The 24,541-nt window shown below is 43.0% G+C and overlaps 1 protein-coding gene across 2 annotated transcripts in view; it reads right to left on the bottom strand.

Annotated features, from left to right (window-relative positions):
• Positions 1–24,541, bottom strand: part of PLA2G4F (phospholipase A2 group IVF) — a 341,301-nt gene that overhangs the window by 224,258 nt on the left and 92,502 nt on the right. For both annotated transcript variants that reach the window (XM_078659639.1, XM_078659638.1), the window contains exons 6-7: positions 17,875–17,917; positions 11,043–11,109 (exon numbers count right to left, since the gene is read on the bottom strand). In XM_078659639.1, coding sequence (XP_078515765.1) covers positions 11,043–11,109; positions 17,875–17,917 — 110 coding nt within the window. The remainder of the gene's footprint in view (positions 1–11,042; positions 11,110–17,874; positions 17,918–24,541) is intronic.

The raw sequence follows: 24,541 nt of genomic DNA, 5'->3' as shown, positions 1-24,541 counted from the left end.
GGGTCCGAATCAAGCCAGTCATCCTGCAGCTCCCGTTAAAGGAAACTGCAATTATTGTAAACAGCCAGGTCATTTTATAAACGAGTGTGCAGTTCTGAAACACAACATAGCTACCGGTAAGACTAAAGAAAGACCACGTCCGCCTAGACAAGAACAAGTTACACAGACCCCTCAGTCACAGAATGCACAACAGACAGTTACTGTACCGCAGCCTATTGCTGCAACACAGCATGTTACACAGCAGATGTACCAGTATGCACAGTCCGAGTATCCGGAGTATCAGTCATATTCATGAAACAGCCTAGAGAGGGAGGTAGGCTTGCCTCTCATCGAGATACCTGTAGATCAAGAGGGTCCCTATGTTCATAGTCAAGTACTAGGGAAAGACAGAAAGTTTCTGATCGATACAGGGGCAAGTAGGACCACCATCAGCCACGCCGAAGTTCCAGGGGCTCCACTCTCAGGCTCTAGAAATGTTTCCCTTGGATTTTCGGGAAAGCCTATTGTAAATGAAATATCAAAGCCAGTTACTCTAGAAGTAGGTCCATTGTCCCGCACTACTGATCTGTTACTTACGAAGTCATGTCCAGAGAATCTATTAGGCATTAAAACACTGAAAGAGTTAGGTGCAGTTATATGCTGTTCCCCAGAGGGAATACGATTGTTCCTACGTGACTTCAAGGGTCACTATGTATTACGAGATTTTGATCCAAGATTGTCTAATGTTCCGCAGCATCTATGGGCGCAAGGTCCAACTGATGTTGGCTTTATGCAAATCACACCCCATCGTGTGACTCTCAAGCCAGGTGTAGTCCTGCCACGAATCAGACAGTACAGATTGCCACCTGAGGCTGTAGCAGCCTTATCCAAAATTATTGACGAGCTTATGGCTCAAGGAGTAGTGGTAGAAACTGACTCCAATGTATGTAATTCTCCGATCATTCCTGTCATGAAACGTACTGATCCGAATGCACCTCCAGTATATCGATTAGTGATTGACCTACGAGAACTCAATAAATGTATTGTTCCCCAGTACCCAGTTGTTCCAGATATCTCTTCCCTATTGACAGCCATTGATTCCGAAGCCTCATTTTTCACAGTCATAGACCTCAAGAATGCGTTTTTTAGTGTCCCCATCCATCCAGACAGCCAGTTTCTTTTCGGATTTTGTTTAAATGGAAGGAGCTATATGTTCACACGCGCTCCTCAAGGTTTCACAGAAAGTCCTAGTATTTACAGTCAAGCACTCAAGAGACACCTAGACAACATTCACATGCCAACTGACACTGCCCTGCTCCAATATGTTGATGATCTACTGATCACAGCCCGTTCTGAACATGCTTGCGAACGAGCATCACTTACAGTCTTGTATTTCCTAGCCGAGATGGGGCACAAGGTGTCCCCTTCTAAGCTTCAATTCTGTGTCCAGCAAGTGATCTATTTAGGCCACTTGCTGTCCAAGAGGGGTAGGCAGTTGACACCAGATCGTATTCAGTTAATAGCGAGTCTTCCTCAGCCCAAGACCCAGAAGGAGGTACGTGCTTTTATCGGCCTTACTTCTTATTGCAGACAATGGATTCCTCAGTATGCATTTCTAGCTAAACCACTGATACAGTTAACGACACAGGAGGCAGCCGTATCGACTGTCCTCCCTTGGACATCTGAACATACACTTAGTTTCAATGAGTTAAAGAAAGCTTTATGTCAAGCTACAGTTCTAGCAACACCGAACTACAGTAAGTCTTTTACACTTTTCGTCACAGAACGCGAAGGTACAGCATTATCTGTTCTCACACAAGATCAAGCAGGACAATACAAGCCTTGTGCTTATTTTTCGAGCACATTAGATCCTGTAGCCCAGGCTCTGCCTGCGTGTCTCAAGTCAGTTGCAGCCACAGCACTAGCTATCAGACAAAGTGATTCCATAGTATTAGGACACTCCCTGACAGTACAAGTTCCACACTCCGTGGAAGTTCTTTTAAACCGAACACAAACTCAGCACTTGACAATTGCACGTTTAACAGGTTATGAATTGACACTGTTCCAGCCACACATAGAGATCAGACGCTGCAACGTTCTTAATCCTGCTATACTGTTACCGTCAGTTACTTCAAATCCTGCCACACACGACTGTGTGGAAGTAGTTAACATTATGACAAAGCCAAGACAAGATCTGACAGATATTCCATTACCAGATCCCGACCTGACACTTTATGTGGATGGTTCATGCATGAGAACAAGTACAGGAGAACTAGTAGCCGCGTATGCAGTGACTACTGACACTGAAGTTATTGAAACACACCGTATTGGCACCCTGTCTGCTCAAGCAGCAGAGCTAGTTGCTCTGACTCAAGCCTGCATACACGCTAAGAACCTGAAAGTTAATATTTACACAGATTCACGTTACGCATTTGGAGTCGTACACGACTTTGGAGTGCTCTGGCAGGAGAGAGGTTTCATGACTTCTCATGGAACCAAGATTCAGCATGGTCTCCTTATTCAGGCTCTGTTAGATGCCATACATTTACCGACATCTATTGCTATCATGAAGTGCAAGGCACATACGAAAGTTACTGACACTATTTCCCAGGGTAATGATCTAGCAGATCGCACAGCCAAGCTTACAGCACAGGCTCCAGACATTTCAGTTAAGCCAACACAGACACTTACTCCAGATCCGACTACCTGTATGACAGTTAAGGACCCTACTCAAGATGTCATAGATATACAGTTACATGCTACTCCTGATGAAATCAAGAAATGGTCCGAACAAGGAGGGGTCCAGACAGATCAGGGATGGTTGACGAAGGGTAGAGCCACATGGTTTCTCCCCGACTCTATGGTTCAAGTCATTGTTAATACCGCACATAGTCCAGCACATTTAGGAGAAAAAGCCATGTTAGACAGTATCCAGAACATTTGGTTCAACAAGCATTTACGAGCTGCAGCCAAGCAGAAAATCCGTACCTGTATGATATGTTGCCAGTTTAATCCAGGTAAAAGTGTGCCGGTGGAACAAGGTGGATTCCAGCCCCCTGACCACCCTTTCGAAGTCCTCCAGATGGATTACATTCAGATGGAGCGATGTCGAGGTTTCAAGTATGTCCTTGTAGTTGTATGCGCTTTGTCCAGGTGGACGGAGGCATATCCAGTTCCAGATTATACAGCCACGACTACTGCTAAGCAGTTGGTTCGTGAATTCTTCCCCCGTTACGGACTCCCTAGAGTCGTATATTCTGATAACGGCCAGCCATTCTCATCTGAGTTGATGAAACATGTTTCCCTGTTGTTAGGGTACCAGTGGAAGTTCCATTGTGTACGCCATCCTGAAGCAGCCGGTCTCGTAGAGAGACATAATCAGACCCTGAAAATCCGAATTGCAAAAGTATGTCAAGAAAAAGGTGTAGACTGGCTAGTAGCTCTGCCAGTTGCTTTGTTTTACATGCGCATGGTCGCACATTCCAGATCGGGTCTGTCCCCGTACTAGGTCGTATTCGGCCGCCCCCCTAACATGTGGGGTACACCTAGACCTCGAAGTATTACCGATGTTTCAAGTAATATGCTGACAGATTACCTAGCTTCCTTGATGTCTGCCCTCAACTCTTGTCGTTCACAGGTTGCCGCCGCATTTCCAGACAATACCGAGGTGGCACCGCATGAAATCGTTCCCGGATCCATGGTCCTAGTGCGAAACTTTGATCGTTCAAGTCCGCTGGAGCCTCGCTGGAAGGAGCCCCGACAGGTCCTCCTGGCCACCCGTACAGCCGTGAAGTTGGAGGGAAGAAAAGGCTGGGTGCATCTTTCGCACATCAAAAAATTTTATGGATTGAAGCCCGTTTCAAAGAACATTTCCGAGCATTTAAAGGACTGCCAAAGTACTATTCTTAAGGACTGTCCCGCAAAAGACAATGATACTGCACCCTCCCTGTTAGAGACAACTCCGCAACAGGAGTATAAGAAAAAGTTAAGGTCTAGTAAAATAAGTCAGCCAGTTTGATTGTCTAAGTCCTCCCCTAGGTGAAACGGTTAGACCGGTTTCTGACATGTATAAAATAGACCCCCATAGTGAGAGAGTTAGTCAAAACTCAATCCGATGTATCGTTTTTCTAAGTTTCATATTATTTCTCAGCATTATGATTTCCTGCACCAGTTATGCATTTTATCTGTATTTTCCAGTTTCTCATGTAAATAAGTCTTCTAATGTTACAGTAGAGCACACGTTTAGTGATCTGCCTCCTCATGAACTCTCTTATCGCCTCGCTATGCGTAACAATTCTTTTATCCGCATGTTACATTATTCACACCAGACCAGCAATGCCACTAATTGTTGGGTGTGTGGTCGACTCCCCCCTTTCCAGACACCGAAGGGAGTTTTGCCACTCTTTCCGTATCCCTTTTCACATAATGGTTCGTGTGGAGCATGGTCCACGTTAACGTCATCCTCAACAGATATGTCTTTTCTTAACAGTACATGTTTTCCAGACAAGCAAGGTCTTCCCCACAGAACAGGGTTAGATCTAGAAAACGAAGTTTACAATTTAGGTAATTATTCTTCGAATTTCATGGTCCTGAATGTTCAGTCTGATACTACTCCAGACTTACCTGCTATTTCAGTACTACCAGTCAAAGGCGAATTATGTGTCCGAAATAATGGTTCCGTACATGTAGGACACAGCGATTGTACTACTATTGTCAAGTATAGTGACAGTGGGAAATCTATTTTCAAAGCTTCACGTCATTCTTATTTTATTTGTGGTCAAACCGCATATGTTCGTCTGCCCCTCGATTGGGAGGGAACCTGTTACATTGCCTTCCTACTGCCACCTGTTTTTCTAGCCCCATCTGATTATCATAGAAACACACATCTAGTACACATTAGACATAGAAGGGAGTCCCCGATTGTCGATTATACTGAAACTGCTCTAGAACAGTATACAGATTTCAATAGAGGTTTCTTCTTCTTTATAGGACCTATCCAGAATAGTAAGCTAATCCGTAGGTTAACAAGAACCCTCGAAGCTGTAGTGAATGAGACTGCCTCTGCCCTAGGTAATTTAACTGAAGAGCAATCTGCTATGAGATTTGTCGTGCTCCAAAATCGTCTCGTCCTTGACGTCATACTGGCCGATAGGGGCGGGGCCTGTAGAGTCATCGGATCTAGTTGCTGCATTTTCATTCCTAATAACGCGCCGTCTGTTTATTCAGCTATAACCAGACTTCATAAAATTGCCCATCTGTTACACCAAGATCCAGGCACCTGGACTTGGTCCGGTTGGTTCTGGAATATAATTTCCGCCTGGGGATGGAAAGTATTGTCCTTTCTAGGTATTGCAGTAGCGATCATATTCAGCTGCTGCCTCTGTATACAATGTGGCCCTGCGATTTGCGGCATTTGTGCTACCTCTTGTATTCCTAGTCCCAAGCCCCGTTCTAAATCCCGTTCCAAGAAAATTCGAGACGAGCAAATGATACTGTATGAAATGATAGATGGTATCATGAATATTGATGTTTCCTGATGGAAACGTAGTGACAAGGAGGGAATGTGGAAAAGTAAATTCTGCCATGTTCTGTGTCCCTACACGTCCTCCATCATATGTTATGTGTGCATGATTAATATGCATATGTATTCCCCTGTTCGATTAAAGACGCAATTACAGTTGTGTCCATCTCTAGTATGCCAGTTTCCAGTCCTCGTGAATACTACGAATATCAGGCCTATGTAAAGCTACGTTGCCACGTTTCCCAATGTGCACGTTATTTCATTATAAAGTCCCCGTTTCTAGGCCTCAAAAGGGCCTGGACACCAGATTCAGCTTCTGTCTCCTGAGCCCTCGCTGAGGAGCGATACAGCCCCCACCTGTGTTCCTGACCCTTCACTTACTTCCTGCCTCGCAGTGCCCGGTTCAGCCTGGCTCTGCCTCTGAGTCTGCCAAGAGTATGTTATGATTCTAGTTATCAGTCCAGCCCTCCTTCTCTGCATTCCTAAGCTACTGAACCGCATCAATAGTTTCCGTCATTGTCTAGCCCTTACGTCTCCATGTAAGAGGAATACTGTATTTATGGTCATTTAATATTCTTCATCACGCACTACATGTAGAATAATGCATGCACCAGTCTTAGAGTCTGTTAGCCTTTACCCCGATAACTTTCGGATTCTATCAACATGTTCTCTAAACATCAGATACTAGATACTGCTTAGGTACATGTCGCCCTGACTCTCCAGACTTCAGTCTCTGCTCCTAGCACAGAGTTCGTAGCCCCCAGTTTCTCCTAGTAACACGTCATTGCCAGTTTGCGCGCACCATTAGGTTAGAGGTCCCGGCTCCTTAGGTAGCCCCCTCCATGTTTCCGCCCCATTCATAACATATTCTGTTACGTTTACATCACATGTCTATGTATACGCCTCTTGTTACACCTACTTTCACCCTTATCTTTCGCGACTGCTATTGACCACACCCACTGCTCCGCCTATCGTATGTACTGTAATGCAACTGTTTTAGTATATATATTTGTGTATTGTTATTAAATGTTACGCCGATTCCGATCCTGCCCCCGGCAGCGCTGCCATCCTATTCCTGTGCAGGTTGTCCTGTTCCTGTCCTTTATGCTGTAATAAACCTGCAAACTCCTACTACCTCGAATCTTGACTCTTATTTATTGAGCTATCTGTTATAGCTATGCCTAGTCAAACCTAGATCCGGTATTATTTATTTATATACCACAGAACACGTGATCGCCTTGATGCATCACATGCTCCAATAGCAAATGCACTGAGATAAAGATGGCGGTTGTACACCGCCAGTCACCTCTCCGAGACGGCTCGGTAGACCGTTTGGAGTACCGACGGAGAGGTGAGCTGGCTATATCAGTTTGTTGTCAGAGCGCAAATCAACATAATGGTGTATGGGGGCTGACTTTACACGGGCTCCGATGATGAGTTTGTCGGACCGTCACTGTGGGGGCCCCTTACAGCATGGACTGGTTAGAGTACTGGCAGGGTTGCCTTTAGATTTCAACCGTATGGTATTACATTTATCTCTATATACGTACAGACTTGGGCAAGATGTGTTATATTATTTAGCATACTATGTATGAACACCTTGTGGAGTGCGTAGTTTGTGAGATGGATGATGCTGGCTGGTTAGAGTCATTTTGTCCCCCGATTGTGGATAAACTGAGAATCAGGCATTACAAAATAATAGCGCGCCACATGTAAGAAGTGACGATTCTCAATGGTACTTCTAATCGTCGACTTGAGGAGTAAAAGTACATTCTCTGTAATTATATTGACTGCACACTTTTGGCTAGGAACATCTAGTCTTCTATGATAACATAAGGATCACCTAGACTCATTTATGAAGTATATGACTACTGTCAAGGATGGTATATATTTTTTCTGAAATGCACAGACTTATCACAAGAAGCAGGTCACATGACACTGCTTATGTCTATGCCTTCTTTGATTTTTATAGAGCTGTGCTTCTTCTCCCTGAGCCGCAGCCAGGTGAGGTGAGGCCGTACCCTCCTGCAAATTTGGATAAGCGGGAGTAGTTACATACTACATGTATAAACAGACGTATACTGCTTGATGATGGCCTTGATGAAACACCTGCAGATGGTAATTATGCCAGCTTAGGATGTCTACATAGAGAGACACCAACTGTTTTTCTTTCTCTCTCTTTCTCTTCCCTTTTTTGACATGTAACCAACTTTAATTGTGCATCCCACAGTGGCTGGGTAATCCACATACAGGAGGAGTGTCCAGACACCTAGGAGTCCAGGTGAAATGGTTCATTGATTTTATTTTTCACATTGAATTGTTCTATTGCAGTAGCAATCATTGATAGAGGTCCTGACGAAGGCAGAGGACAGTAGTGTCCTGATTTACTGCTGAAACATGTTGTCCAAGTAGCCATAGTGGCAGATATTTGTTAAAGCTCCCATTTTTTTGCACAGTTTTTAATCTTTGGCAATTGAGCGATAATAATAAACTCATGTTTCTCTCACTTACCCAGTTTTAAGTCAACAATTATTTCACACATTTCACGCTCTGCAATCTTCTCATTCTTACCCTTCAATCGACACCATCACTTAACATCTATAAAGTGATTCCGTGCTTCATAATTAGATGCAGGAGGTGTCCACCTAGTCCTAGTAAACATCTTTTATGATTCACGATGGGAATGTCATAAGGAAGCCCAGATGATGACTAGGGTGGTATTGAAAGGTGACTGATGGGTATCCTTATTTATAAAGAGACGTTCTGATCCATCTGCACACTTAGGGCCAGATGTAGGTGGCCATTTACCGGCTGGTAACGGACGATTTCGGCCGTTACCGACCGGTAAATGGGTATTTGAGATGTAGGGGGCCAATTTTACCAATTCGGTAAATTTACTGAATCGGTAAAATACAGAATCTGTATTTTTACCGATTCGGTAAGTGCTAGATGTAGGTGGGACTCTTCTGAGTCCCAAAGGCCTTACAGATTCGGTAGGGGGAGAGGTGTGGCGCCGCGGCCAGGGCGACTGATGCTGGAATCTGGGGATCACGGTTCGATCCCCTGCTCCGGCGGCAGATTAGCCCAGCACCATGTGACTCTGGGCAATAGCTCGCTTAATCTTCCCGACGGCCCCCAGCGCCTAGAGACCCTTACGGGTGATTGTGCGCTTTACAAATGTGGACTTTACTTTACTTTTTACCACCCAATCCAATTGGGTGGTAAAATACCGAATCCAGGTGTGCATGCACATATGTGCATGCACACCTATGCCATGTGACAGACAGACATGCCCTTAGGGCATGTCTGTGTGCCACATGGCACACATGCCTGTATTTGGGGTGCTAGAGGGTGTCAAAGTGACACCCCCTGCACCCTTGCAGGATTCGGTATTTACCGAATCGGTAAATACCGATTCGGTATTGCCCATTGATTCCTATGGGCTTCAAGGTCCATAGGAATCAATGGGCATTACCGAATCGGTATTTACCGATTCGGTAAATACCGATTTTTACAGATTCGGTAATTCAATTACCGAATTTACCTAAATCTCCCTCCTTCTATTTTACCGATTCATAAATACCGAATCGGTAAAATTCGGTATTTATGAGTCGGTAAAATAGAATTACCTACATCTGGCCCTTGATTTGTTGGTTTATGTCTCTCTAAGGTAGATTTGTTGTTGATAGACCCGTGGACACTCTGTGTATACTATGTTCAATTTTGGGGGCTGTGTCCATGCCAGGTCTCTAAATATGCCCTATCGGTTTGTGTTTCTTGATCTTGTGCAGCGAAGGCTGCGGGTCCCAAATTTAGCAACCTCTCAATGAAGTTAGGTTATAAACCTCAATTATAAGGTTTAGCTCTCTTTTTATGTACTGTGCATCCTTTTTAAATTATACCTCTCTGGCTAGTTGAACATAGCTATTGTATAATTACCTCGTCGCAATGGCTGAAAATTGTGGGTTAGCCTTTGATGACAATGAGGTACAATCTATACTTTTGGACAACCCCAGTATACTGAAGACTATACCTCTAGTGGTTTGCAACAATGAAGACGAGTGGGCAAAGGTTCTCGGCCTTAAAAAATCCCACTCATGCACGGGTATCCATGGGGCCATTATGGCCGAATATTTACGGGGCAATTGTGCCCCTACTGGGCTAATAGTGACTAATGCGCCCAGGCTTTTTTTGCATGACAAGGAATTTCTTAAAGATTGGTCTCTGATAGCGTGGAGGTGCACAAGAGATTGGCTTATCCTCATTATTAAAACTGCTAAAAGAGTGGCCGATACCATCCTTGTTGAGATTCAAGTCTTAGAAGCCCAAATCAAGACTACTATAACGAGTACCTTGTTCAAAAAGAGCCAAGAAGAGACTAACAAAACTAACAAAGAATTCAAAGATTCCATCCTATTGACTAAAATAGAGAAGTTCAGAAAGGATTTGGCTTTAGAGAAAATCTACCCATACCCCAGTGATTCATATGTACCACCAGAGTTCAACAAAAACGGACGTAGAGGAGGGTCAACGTATGGTACTTAAGAGTTCTTATGAAATCTCCAGTGACTCAGACTCTTCATCTAAAAGTAATACCTCAATGAGAGGTCGAGGCAGAGGAAACCAACAAAAGTGGAGAGGAGGAAACCAGAACCAATTCCCTCAATGGTGGCAACTCAATCCGTGGAGCTATGGAGACCCGACCTTTCCACAACAAATGGGCCCCTTTGCCCCACAACAGTTCCAAGGAAACTTCAGTACCCAGCCTTTCTTAGGTTTTGGCCGAGGTCGATCCAGGGGCAGGAGACGGAGGCAACAGGCACAAGTACACTGGAGCCCTCTACCACCACCTATGAACCTGAGGAGCGGCAAGCAGCCTTTGCTGAGTCCCCAGAGCTGTGTCTGTTTACAGGACCAACAGGGAAAAGGAGAGGACATTAATTATTTTACAACTTTAGATAGGGAGATGCCTTCTATCCTTTCTGGATCCATCTGTCAATTTTAGGCTTTCAAATCATTTCCCCATGTACCAGAATGTGACGTAACTACGACTGTAAAAACAAAAACAAAAATAGACATGAAGGCTGGTTGTTGAAGAAATGCAGGATGCACTTTCTGAGCTTGTGAATTAGAAATAAAACAACAGTAGGAAATGAAACACAAAAATTAAAGTATTTTGTGCACTGTAAGGTGCGTGTGAAATGAGGTATATTAGGGGCACCTGTTGGCTAGCATGTGCACGTTGGGGTTATTTTGTGTGTTAGTGGCACTTGGACGAACGAAGCAGCATTGCTGTCCCTAAATATGGCTCCTGAATTCAAAGAAGTAGGACACTCACAGGAAAAGACCATTACAGAGAACCAAACATACTCCTTTGTATTTGTGACCAGAATTCGGATAAACCAAGCAAAGAGAAGTTAGACCCTATTTACACCTTGAATAATATAGCATTTCTTTTCAAAATGTCTACATTTCCAACAGTTCCATCTCTTCTGGTGTACACACTACAACATTGTGATGGGTCTCTCAAAGATTCACTTACCGTCCCTGTTGTGTGGTGTCTTTGTCATTCCACTGATGGTGCCTTGAACAGACAAGCACGGATTAGCCTGTGATAAAGACGATATTCAGAGTTTTAGTTTTAAATGAGCAGCCCTTGGAATTTCACCAAATAACACATGTGGTGGAGTGACACCAGAGACCATTTGACTCTCCCACACTTCAGCTGATGCAGCAGGGACTGACATTACACAGATATGAATCTTGAACACTGGCTATCTGTCGTTGTTTTTCCTTAATTGAAAACCCTGATTTTATAGCAGTTTAGTAAACAGTAATTAATAACAAATACAAATAACTAGATATCTAAAGTTGGTAAATAGTTTCTTTTCGAGAGAAGTGACAGACAGTGTTCCATTTTTAAATTGATCAAAATCAGCCCTGGTGTATTGCACTTATGCACATATGGCCTGCGTTAGGGTGCAAATAAAGTAAACAAAATGGCACTTGAAAAAAAGGCTGTGTATTTCCTAAACAATCAGTCGATCATGTTCCAAGCCAAGAAGCACTCTTTCATCCTGGATCTGATGAACGAAGACTTTTAGCCCTAATTTCTTGATGAACAGAATTTGCCTTCGATAGTCATCCTTTTTGTGAATTGCAGTTTTCTTGATTTCATAACACTTTTCTGTACCAAGAAGAATATCCTTACTTATTAACTAACAATTAGTAGTTTCATAATTCCAAATTGCAATAAAATGAGACCATGGTTCTGGTATACGCAAAACACATTTTTAAGCTCTCCATTCACACTGGAGATTCTCATAATTGAGTATTCTATGTAAACCATAATAACCTCTACACCATCATAAATTGCAGGAAACAACATTAGGAGTTCACTATAGGGTGAAAATTGAAGCCAATATGGACCCATATTGGGAGCAATAGAGTAATATGTCCCCTCAAATCCTACCTCCGGTGAAAACTGTGCCTCAAACGTATTAATTATAATACTATGTAGGGCATTTTAAATTGTTCAATTGCACTTTAAAAATTCTCACTCAATTTTTTCTGTAGGAGTAAGTGGCCCTTGGAATGAGACCACCTTAGTCAGCTGAGGTCCGGGAGTCCGTGTACGCGGCGTGCCTGCAGTGCATTGTGGTGGAAGCGGTCGGCGTGGCTGCTGATGCAGCTTGCACACCTTGCATCCGCTGCTTTTGGTTTGCCAATTGCCGCCCTCACCGACACTTGCCTCATCACCTTTCGAAAATTTCTGGACCACTGACATTATAGACAAGTGCACATGTTGGATGGCGGGATGGTGGTGACGATCGAGGTTGGATTGTTCTGCATCCCCCCGTCATGGTTTGCTGCTCAGCGTTTGTTGTGCCTTCTGAGCTGCCCCTCTACGGAGTGCGAGACAGATTATCGATGCTGTTCTCTTCCTGTCTCTGGGTGATGCATTCTAGGGACGTAAGTGCAGAGGCATGGCTAATGAGTGGTATTTGTATCGGAGTACATTTGTGTGACCCTAGGGTCGAATTACAGTAAGTGCCCGGGGGGGGGGGGGGTGCAACCGGCGTTTGCGCCCACTTTGCGTGCCCCCGGGGCACTTTGGTATTACATAAGGGGACGTAGCTTGTGCGTCCCCTTCAGTAATTCCGATAGTTGTGCACATGCCGCTAATGTCACCTGTGGCTCATGATCCGATGCTTGAAGGTCCTGGCGTCTCAGACAAGTGACAACATATCCCGCTTGACTTGGCACTCTACAGTACATCACAATGTATTACATTTCATATATACAACTGCATTACATTGAAGACATTTCACAAAGTTTATCCACAGGGAGATTGTGACATTTGCTCACAATCATACAATTTCCAGCTAGGTGCTGGAGCTGGGATTGGAACGTTTGTCCCCAGGCTGGTGGCCAGATTAGCCACTATTAACATGAGTGACAGGTATATGCAAACGGGGATATCTGAGAGAGAAAAAACTGTCTGTAGATAACTCAATACGTCCTTCCTCCGTGAAAAAGACATGTATGCCTTCCGAAACGGGTTATTTTTGCGGAACCACCTTGGAACTGCAGAGACTGTTTTACTACCTGTCATAAGTAGGTGAGTCGAGGAAGTAACTCTTCAATGTTTACTTTAGTAAGTAGACTTTAATTTGGCTGGACTTCCACATAGTTGAGACACGCTCGTTCTGAAGGCTGATAAATATTTGCTAATTTGTGGTCATGTCTGTCGAAATATCTTTTTCCATTGAGTGTGCTTAATATAGTCACCATTCATTCTACTGACTGCATATTTGATTTGGTATTGTGTTATAAAACTGAAAAATAAAACATTTAAAAAATAACTTTAAATCAAGTACAGGTTACAGCTGGCCTAGCAATGTGGGCTAGGGGGGCTGAAGGTTTGGGGGCTCCCCTGTGCTGCAGGGTCCCCCTAGAAAAAAAAAAAACTGCTCAGAATTTCACAGGTGTGACAGATAGCTACTCCGTGACTGTATTTTTTGGTTGAATTTAAATTGTTTTTGCACGATATAGAGTGTTATCCAGGCGCCAGGCCTGCCTTGTACTTCCAACAGAATTTTCGCTGATGGAAGTCAAGTTTGTCCGACTGGACAGATGACTAATTGAGACAGCCGGCCCTATCAACCAGTTTCTACCTCCTTGGGAGAGACGAGAAAGCGACCGGCTCTGTCGTTTGTGCGGCCGTGGTGTGGAGGACCTCATTCACGTCATTTGCATTTGTAACAACCTAAGGGATATAAGGATAACCTTGCTAAAAGCCAATGTTCAGTCAGAGTTAGAACCTGCAGATAGGCGGCAATGCTGTAATTCAATTCAGAGATAGTGCAGCTAAACTGCCGGCTTACAAAGTTTTTTGATATAACTGCTAAGAGATTGAAAAACTCGTCCATGCTCGCTATGAATCAACCTACATCAGAATAGCCACTATCTGAAACAATCTTTTTAGACTTACAAGAGCATGGTGCAGACGGTTTTAATAACTTGAGCCTATCCCTTGATGATTTTTTTTTATTGTTAATGGTGGGATATATGTGGGTAGTCGAATAGTGCCTTTTTAGGTTTCGGCTGGAGGGCGGAGCTCTTAGCTCCGCCTCCAGAGAAATCTCTTGATTCCAGTAAGGAAAATGGAAAACGCCCCCCTGTCCCATTGGCTAGCTCCATAAATGGAGGCTAGCCATTGGAACAGACATCTGTCCGTCAAGGCCGGACCAGATTCGGGGGCGTTCCCGAGATTTTTTCCCAGGGCGGAGTTACGTTTTTTCCCGTTCCCTCCCCTTTCACTGATGCGCTGTCCATTTCCGCCCCCCCCTCGCTGTCCTGTGCACGTTTCCCGACGTCCGTGTCCTCTCCCGCCCCCTCCCGCCGTCCGTGTCCTCTCCCGCCCCCTCCCGCCGTCCGTGTCCACTCCCGCCCCCTCCCGCCGTCCGTGTCCACTCCCGCCCCCTCCCGCCGTCCGTGTCCACTCCCGATTGATTGTTATCTAGAGCCGGTGCCCACCCGGCATTTGCCCGTAAAAATCAGCCCCCGCCTGCCTACCTAAGGAGAAGGGCCGCTGCGCTGCCCGCAGCGACCCGGAAGTGGTTGGCCGGCCGGCCAATCACAGCGCGGCCGGCCGGAAGTGCCCGCCCCCGCAGCCCGGGGGGAAGAAAGAAGAAGCATGGCGGCCGGTTTGCAGGGCTCCCGTGATGCGAGGGAGCCCTGCTGCATCTAGGAGAAGAGCCCAGGAGGAGAGGAACCCCGCCCGCGGCCCCAAAGCGACCGCCGGAGGAGTGCTGCAGGGAGCAAGGCTCCCGTGTGAGGAGGAGAGCCCCGCCAGAAGACAGTCGGTGAGTGCGCGAGCTTGATCCGAAGGTATCAGAGCGCTTCACATGAGCACTAGTTGCATTACAGACGGACAAATGCATTGGGGGGGAGGGTCCTAAGTAAATTGCCCACAATCACAGGATGCTGTGTCCCAGTCGAGACTCGAACCCGGTTCACCAGTCTCGAGGTTGACTGCTCTAACCGTTTGGCCACATCCTCTTCCGGAGGACGTAGAGCTCAAGCACTGAATGCTAAGTTCCTAGGTAATGGGACGAACAACTCTGTGGCACATATGAAGCTAGTGTTCAAACTTTGGCAGCAAAGGTCATTCAATTATTTTAAATTGTGGAAATTCTCCACGATTGTGCTAGTTCTCTACTCGGGAAATATAATTCTGATTTGCAGCACCTTCTTGTTTAGGAATTCGCGATCAGCTCTAAACGTTAGCTGTCACGGGTCCTAAAGTGCCCCTGCGATTACACTTTCTTAGTCTGCCTCCTGACCTCTCTCCGTTCTGTTTATCTGCAATGTCCAGGCTGGGCTCGACTGAAAAGAGTTGCCATCTGGTGTCGTAGTTGACAAAGAAAAACACGTAACCAGAGCTATAGGAGGAATGTTTAAAGGGCGAAAGTGGGGGTCAAAGGGCTCTGAAAGAACACAATGGGGTCATCCTGATTCAATTTTACCCTGCATTCAAGGTGGACATAAATGTATACAGTTATCCCCAAGGCAACTGCAAAAATGTCAAGAGCACGTTGATTTAGACGCTACTAAAATTAGGAACTTGAACACTAATCACACAAAAAACAAAACAGCTGCCAAGTAAGCAGTCCAGCAACTTTACACTAGTGTTATTAGCATTGTTTATTTAGACAGCTTAGAAATCCACGAAAACAATGTGAAATTAGGTGAAAAATGGCCTTTTCCAATATAGTTCAGTTTGAGACTTGCTTCTTGTGGAAGGGTAAACGGCACAATCCTACGGAATAAATACAATCATAGCCCCTCTGGACACTAACGAACTGTGGCTACTATTTATTTGCCAATTTGAATACGCAAAATGACAACCGTGGGTTATCATTATGGCAAAAACAAGAAGTTATTTATTTAAAATTCAATGCTAGTTTAAATTGTCAGCAGATTTTCACTTCAGTTGCAAAGCTTTTTACAGGAGCACTCTCTAAAACGGATCACAATCATAGCACGGTGATACCTTGAGAAGAAGACTGCAGGATAGGAGCCAAGAATGTTTATGTGGGATTACTGAAAGGTGGTCCACATCACCAAGTTCTACATTGTTGTGGCTCAATTTGAATAGAGAGACAACGCAACACAATTTGCGCAGACAGAAAAAGAAGAAATACGTATGCCATTATATTAAAGACACTTAAGTTACTGTACTCAGACTTTCCTCTTAAATGATCAATGAGTACCTCAGTTTGGTTGGGTGAACCAATCTTTCACCCAACAAGATGGCTGCTTTTCTGGAAAGCTCCTGACCCTTCTCACTGTCAGAGTATATTCCAAAATCCGAATTACCCTGGTGCAATATACAGAACTCAGTTGTTCAACAAAAGTATGACAAGAATTAAGAAATGCTAAAGGAGTGGCCCTCTTCCGATCCCCTTCAAATGCCGGAGCAGTAAGTAAACCATTCATGCTCATCTTCGACTCAATGCCCTCACTGGCTTGGATGGAGCCAGTCAAGGCCACCACACCACACCACTGAACACGGCCCCGTGACAGCAGGCAGAACAGAGGGAGAGGAGGGTGAGAGGGCTCCTCAAGGCCCCAGTGCAGGACAGACAAACGCACAGTGTAGAGCTGGAACTCTGGGCCATGGAATGTGCTGCTACAAGAAGTAGGGAGCAGTATTCGCCCAAACCAAAACCTGCAACAGACAGGACTGGGAGACATTGTGTCAAAGGACAACCAGTGCATAGGCATTTAGGGATTATCCACGTGGTGAATGGTATTCTAATTGCATTCTTCTGATGGGAGATGATCAGTCAATGACGGAAGCAACACAGGTGCATTGATGCAACTAAATGAGTTCTACATCTAAGAGGAGGCAATATCAATAACCATAGTGCCTCATAAGTGAATCATAAATCACAGATACCTTTGGTACTGGATGAACTTATCAGATTTGTATACTAAAGAAGTCCTATTGGGGTAAAGGCACAACAGCAACAAAGGAAGAACCTATCTACATAGAACCACGCTCCCTCTACGAGCTTGTGCTCGTGCATAAATTGCTTAAGAATAAGTGAAAGTGGCATAGCTGAAAAGATTTGCTGCGGAACTGGACATCAAATCCTTCATGAAACAAGGGAAGGTTATAGGCCTGGTCAATCAATGGTGCTCACTAACCTTTTGGCTTTACAAATGTTTGTCAATTCGATTCCGCATTGCCCCAATAAAAAAAAAAAAAAAAACATAACTTAAAAAACAAAGGTCGCTACAGCGTCAGGATATAAACGTGGGTATCATTTTTTGGAAGATTTACATAACCCGCTCCAAGAGGGCAAACAAACTTGATGCAATTAATCACGCTTGAAAAAGCGCTGAAGAAAAACGTGCATCCTAGTAAGAAATTTGAGATGGCCATAGTCCCAAAGCAAGTAAAAACATTTTAGCAAGAAAAAAACAAGCATTTACAATGCAACGGTTTCGCCTTTGGAAAAGTTTGAGCTATTGGCATTGTAAATGACAACATTTGTATTTGTGTTGGTTTTGAAAACAGATAAATAAATGGCATTGTCCTTTACATTGCCAATCGCTCTAACTTTTCCAAAGGCGAAACCGTTGCATTGTAAATGCTTGTTATTGTATATGAGCAAAATATTTCTATTTTAAACATTTTCAATGTATGCAATGGTTTTAATTAATCAGGCATAATAAATACATTTGACATTAATTGATCCAGTCGGGAATGAAAAAGCAGATTTATTTGTCCTTCTTCTCAGCTAACAAACAAATTTCCAACCAGTTCCACCAAACCTTTATAAGACACCCTGTTCACTTACCACTAGGACTCCATTTGTGATTACCTCTGCAGGAGGGTCATTGCTGAGGAGAAAAACACAGACTTTAAAAAACTTTTATTCACACGTTAAATACAACACATCTGTCTATTCAGAATTCTATACCCTTAACCCCTTGAATGTTCACCTCTGAACCAGATCTCAAACAACCCTGATTCAGCTAAACTGCAGATCAGGCAGTGCTTATTTTGCTTAATTTGAGCAGACGGTTTCCTGTGCTCAGCACCAGCACTTAATTGGCAATGCTGGGGATTGTGACAGTCTGCCACAAGGTGGCGCTGTCTGTCTAATTTAGAGAGGACCACCACAACAGCTACTTATTAATTAAATATACATTAAAAATTACTATTACCTGCCGCCCCAGCCTTTCTCATAGCTTTGAAGGGCCTCAAACTGTCCGAAATGACACACTTGTAGGAGTGTGACGATTAGAAGTTGTGTTGTTACTGTCATTGGCAGGATGACAGAGGAATTGTGTGGTGCAAGCTGCCGTGGCCTCCTGAGGAGAGCCCTGGCACTTATTTTTCTTTACAAATTAAGCACTGATGGCCTTCGTGGTCTGTTCACCGTTAACGCATAATGGCAGCTTGTGTTGAAATGATTGTGGGCCTTCCAAGAGTACTGATAGCCAGAGGTTGACTTAACAAGATGGAACAAAAGTGCATGGCGGCAAGAGGCATGGCCCTCCTGTTTCAGGGCTCATCACTCTGGAGGTTAAATTACATAATGCAGAACAGCAGCATGGAACCTTTACACTGATATTTTAACAAGTCAGTGCAAAACACAACCATTTCATCATTTTATTTGAAGGAAAAAGGCAAATGCCACTTCTGCACTGGCCAGTTGCTGCGGGTGTGTTTTCTGCCACTGGTTGGTCAGTGCAAATCTGTACTGTACCAGTTTTGCACTACCTAACCTGCCTCCTACATTAAAACTTTCTTTTATAGTGGGACTCAAACATATGTTTTTCAAGAAAGCCACCTTGTTTGGAAAGGTATTTGATGCATGGAACATTATAGCGAGTCTGTAGCAAGTTGTAGCAAACACTCTTTGACTCAATCAGTCTTTGTTGAAAAAACTGTTGTCGGCATATGTCTTGCACAATATGCCAACTGGTACCTATGTATCCCTGTTGTATGAGCTGTGAAGGCATTAGAAGATAGCATGTTTGATGCCTTATAAGAAAAATATTTAAATTAATGAATGCACAACAAAAACTAAGGGGGTTATCTAAAGTTTGGTGTGCAGGGTACTCCATCGCAAACATAGCAGGTTGGCCAGCTCTGTTTAGAGTCGAGAGAACTGTCATGGTTCTGCTGGCAGAGCACCTGCTGGTGGACACCTTAGTAAACTGACAGCCCCACAAACATCCAGCCATCGGTCTAAGTACCTCAGATAATCTACTTTATTTAGAGTGGACATTCCGATGTACTTTTTTTCCTACTTATGACTACCAGGAACTATCTGGAGGTCCTGAATAGAACAAAAATAAAAGTGGCCCAAGGTCCCAGGGGGAACTCCCAGGGCCTAAGGGCAATTTTATTGGGGGATACATGAAAAAAAATTGAGTGGCCACCATCAGTACCTTCCTGGGGGCCACTCTAGTGGCAGCTCTTCTGAAGACATCTAAAGGCATTCAGCTATTTGACAGGCAGGTGATCATCTCTAAATATGGTGGGAGATAATCTGCCAGGTTGGTGGAGGTTATGACCAAAGAACCCTTGGTGGGAAATTGGCTGCCCCACATAACTTTATATTAGCCTTCAAATTACTTGGAAAAGCAATAACAAAGCCTTTGCAATGTTACCCTTAAAAGATACCTTTACAAAAAAGGGGATGATCACAGTTTGGCAGACAAGAACCTATATATAGCCTTACAATGGACCCTGTCCACCATTGAACCCATATCTCTCCCTTGTCTCTTCACACAACTTTGTTGAAGATTTACAAAACACAAAGTTTAAAAAAAGTTTTGTAATTATCGGTTTAATTTCTTGCTCTTGTGGGATGTGTTAATTAATTAGAGAGTTCTTTGGACATGTGCATGTACAATGCCAGATTCCCTGGTGTGGCCCAATAGGAACTTAATCTTTGGATATGTGTATTTTTCAAAGCAGGAGTCTCAGACATATGGTTATTTTTGTATATGCTTTTCGTCATTTTAGGGGGAGCCCCTATTGCTGCGGTGCATTTGGAGAAGACGAGGGAAGTCGACCTCACACTCATTATAAGACATGTGATTGGTATTGTTTGTTGATGTCTGACCTTAAGTACTTTCTGAGGTTCTTTATTGGGTTAGATGTAACTGCAGATGTAGGCCTTTGAGACTATCTGAGCACAGTAAGATGATTTTCAATATTATGAGATGGAGTCTGAAGGAAAACCTTCAACGTACTATATTGTAGCTTAGTGGGACTACAAATGGCGCCTGTTTTTCCCCAGCTACGCAAATGTGCCTATGGGCTTGTGGGAAGAGCAGGTGGATTGATGTTAACAATTTAGTGCACTTTGCTGGCAATAAGGTCTTGTGAGTATTTTGACTATTTTTCGTTGGAAAGAAAGTGAGAAGGAGGCTCTGATGTTCTGAACTGCAATTATGTGAATATGAAATTTATTTGCATCATAAGTAGGATGGAATTTGTGTTTGTTTAATATTGTGCTGAACATTGAAGATGATCATACTGTCTCCTCACTGTGCAGGAAGTTTACAACTGGCAAAAGTGTGATCCCTGCCACCAATTTTCATCCAAGTCCACAGATATGGAACATTACAGTAAGTTAAAGCTTCAGACTTAAGCACATTTGTAGCACTGTGGACAGATCTTAATATCTTCAAAATTGCATGTCAAAACATGTTAAAGAAGGAGGTTATCCTACTTCTGTACCAGTCATTGTGATTAATTACGTTAAACAGCAGCTTAGGGAGACATTTCTTTGTGGCTTTGAGAATATGAAGAATTAAAAAAAGATGGTGAATGTGGAAAAGATCTCAACACTGTTTAGCACAAATCATAACATTATATTTTAGATAATGAATAAATATTGGAAAGTGTCAAAAACATATCCAGTTGTTAGTGCTTTGGTACCTAAAAACGGTCTAAAACCTTTAGAAGATATCTTTATGATAGATTGGTCAAAAGTGAATTTTGGAATGCACAACAGGAGGGAATGTGGTTGAAAGGCATCCCAGGTTTCCATTGTTGCACTAAATGCAAATCCTGCAAGTATGGGGTTGGGAAGACTTTTTATACTAACCCATTTACTGCTAAACATATGAATATTTTTAAAAAGTACCTTCTGCAAAATCGATCATGCAGTTTATGTTTTGACCTGTTTGTGTACTAAGATATATAATGAGGTCACCATTTCACAGGTACACCTAAAAAAACGCCCAGAACCTTGGGGCTATTAAGTAAATAGATGTTTCATATCCTGTATCCAGGTATTTTCATGTGCTGTTAAATGTGGTGGTGTGAAGTACTTTGCCATGGCAACTGTCCCTTTACTAGCATAGAATTGGGACACAGCGAAAAGCCTGAAATGTTTGAACGTAAGCAACCTGATGAACTCAACAATGATGAAGAACTGTTCATACACCTATGAAAATTGTATGTACACTTTTCCTATAAACTTTTGTTCAATTTCCTGATGGTTGTCTGTTTACATATGTGTTTTCTTTTGTACATTTGTAGATCTTCTGTCCACACACTGGAGTATTGTATAGATCGAACCAATTGAGCTATTAAATCAAATCTTTTTGGACTCAACATTAAATACATTTTCTTGAGCTCATATTTAGTAATTCTGCTGTTTATGGTAACTATATGTTACACCTCTATGTGACCTGTCTAGTTGGGTTTGAATGATGAATTGCAAATGATTAATTATATTATATTATAAGTCGCTTACTTGGATTTTCTATTCTTCATCAGGGGATCGTTTTTAGCATGATACAGACTTATCAATATGCAATGATCATCTGTAAAATGACGCAAGCTGTGTTTGATGATAAATGATGATTAGGACTTGTATTAAATCCTTCTTGTTGACTCAAAGTATTTTGTTTATGTGTGGTCATGTGAGTTCAATTGTACAAATGTTACTCACTTAATATGGTGATTGATGTTATCAAGATTCTTCAAGCCGAAACATGTCACCTCTGTCTGATTATGGGTAGTGGAAAGGCATAATGTGTGCAGTATATCCTGGAGTGCTGGTGTCTTTTTAGTGCTATCCCCTGCAGATGCTTTGTTGCTGCCTAGCATGAGTTTGGCAGTACTCCTGTTTACTGAGCACCTGCTACGTTCTGGTGCATTACTGAAGTTCTGCCTTGAGTTCTGCTGTTATATGTCTGTATATATTTACTGAAGAAACCAAATGTTAAAATGACATTATAGTTGTGTTCAAATGAGTCACGAGCTAATGTTAAAAAAAATCACTGAAATATGCCATGTATATTTTAAACAATTAACTATAATTTGCGCCACCATCATGCACTGCATATGATCTTATATAACCAGGGGGACCGCAAAACTTATTAGTATTTTGAGCAATATTGTAGTTTGAATCTAATGAGTGAAGTCAACAATTATGTTATTTAAAATGTCATGAGTGCGGTAATATGTGAAGTCATAAGCAGTGCCGGATTAGAGCACAAGTTATAGTTAATTGTTTAAATGATAACTGACATGTTTCAGTGTTTTTGTTTTACAGAATTTCTTTACTCATTTCAACACCTGTAATGTAATGTAAAGGGAACGTGTACAGCTCAACTGTTACTCCCAAGAGTGTTGGTGCTCAGCATAAACAGTGAGAGCCGTAATAGAAGGATGCAGAAACAGCTAGCTAAAAAAAAGCCACGTTTTTAGCTTCTTTCGGATGGCCAAAGGGCATGATCTCAAGACTTTTTTCTGAGTTTATATTTAGTAATTCTGGTATCTGCAGTTACTATAAATTACACCTTTAAGTGACTTTCTTGCCCTGTACCCACCCCTCACCCCTCGTCGGAGAGCCTCTGGCCATGAGCAATGGGAATTAGCCACTGGGCCTGCGCCCAATCCCCTGTAGATGTCCCTCTTCAAGATATATCTCACTTGTCATGATCTCCTCCGAGGGTCTAGCATGGATTATCACAGTGCAAATGTTCCGTAGAATGTATCAAATAACCAACAGCAAAACCCTTGACTATTAAGGCAATCACTGAGATTCCACATAATAAAACACCTTAAGACAGTGTAATATTTGCTTTAACATAGGCTTTTAATAATAAATAGGTAAGATGTACTGCCTTTGTCATAAAGTTTCATAATAAACAGTTTAAACCTATGGCATCTGATATAACTCCTTTAAGAAAACCCATCAGGCCTTAAGCCTTTATCATTGACTTGTTGCCATAACCAACTCTGTTCTACTGTATTGAGCATAAGCTATCCCACAAGGCAACCACAATACATACAGCCGATAAAACAAAAAATATGTGCAAAATTACAGTTGACAAAACAATAAAAAAAAACTCCTACGGGGTAGCAAGGATTATCGCAGTGAAAATATTTTATCTCCAGGGTCTGTCTGACAGAGCAACCAACACCAAAACCCTTGCCTACTGTGGTAATCTGGGAGACTTCATTCAACAAAATATCTGTCTCCAGCTTTTAACACGGTGCAATAATAGTCTACCAATTAACACCCGATAGCTTTAACATGCGTTTTCCATAATATAAATGTCGGCCTAATGGCTTTGTAGTATATGTATATAATAAACAGATTTAGTTTATTGCCTTGATCATTGGCTTTTCACCACAACTAACTTAATCCTGTTGTATTAAACATAAACTGGAAATCATCAGGCATGCAGTCATTAAATTACAAATATTTACACTATTTCAATTGTTACAACAATATACAACTCCTCTCTAAAAACTTTAAAAAGGATTACAATACAAATCTTCATCCTCAAAGAGGAGAGGTGGGTTCAATCCTAGATCCTTTAACATCCCAAGACCTGCCATGCCCCTCTGTAGTGGGGGCTAGGTTGCTTATCCTTCCATGGAACCTAGCGGGAATTTCTAATAAATTGGTGTCTCCAGAATGGTGCAAATTTATTGACCAATACGATGTCATTTTATTTCAAGAAACTTGGGCATTGATCCCAGTGCATCGTGCTGGGTTCCTAAGCTTCCATGTGCTGGCCACGAAAAATCCCAAAGGGCGCCCGTCTGGTGGACTAATAATTTGGGTTCGTCAGTCCTTACATTGCAAAATCAGGCTTAGGAATTCACCATCAACTGCTATCCTCTCCGTAAATATAATATGGCCTAATGGGCAGGAAATGGTCATTTTCAACATCTATGCTAGGGGGGTTGTAGGAGGACAGACCTCGGAAGTAATTGCAACCTTAGATCGTGAACTTGAGCTGCTTACTTCCCCGGCATCAATAATGGTAGGGGGCAATGTTAATACCACATTCGAACCGCTGGGACAGGAGGACCAATTTTTGGCTGCAGAAGAGGACAGTAAGTGGGGTGTGCCTCAATTGGAGCTACCTGGGATACGAAGATGGTCAGCAGCGGCCATTCAACTTAAGAGCTTATGTTTGGTGAGAGGATTGAGAGCAGCGAATGGTCGCACGCCTTCCGATCGACAGGGAGCC

Source organism: Lissotriton helveticus, chromosome 9 (assembly GCF_964261635.1).
Source record: "Lissotriton helveticus chromosome 9, aLisHel1.1, whole genome shotgun sequence".
Taxonomy (NCBI): Eukaryota; Metazoa; Chordata; class Amphibia; order Caudata; family Salamandridae; genus Lissotriton; species Lissotriton helveticus.
Note: the sequence above shows the minus strand (reverse complement) of the source record. Positions and strands in the feature narration are given on the sequence as shown.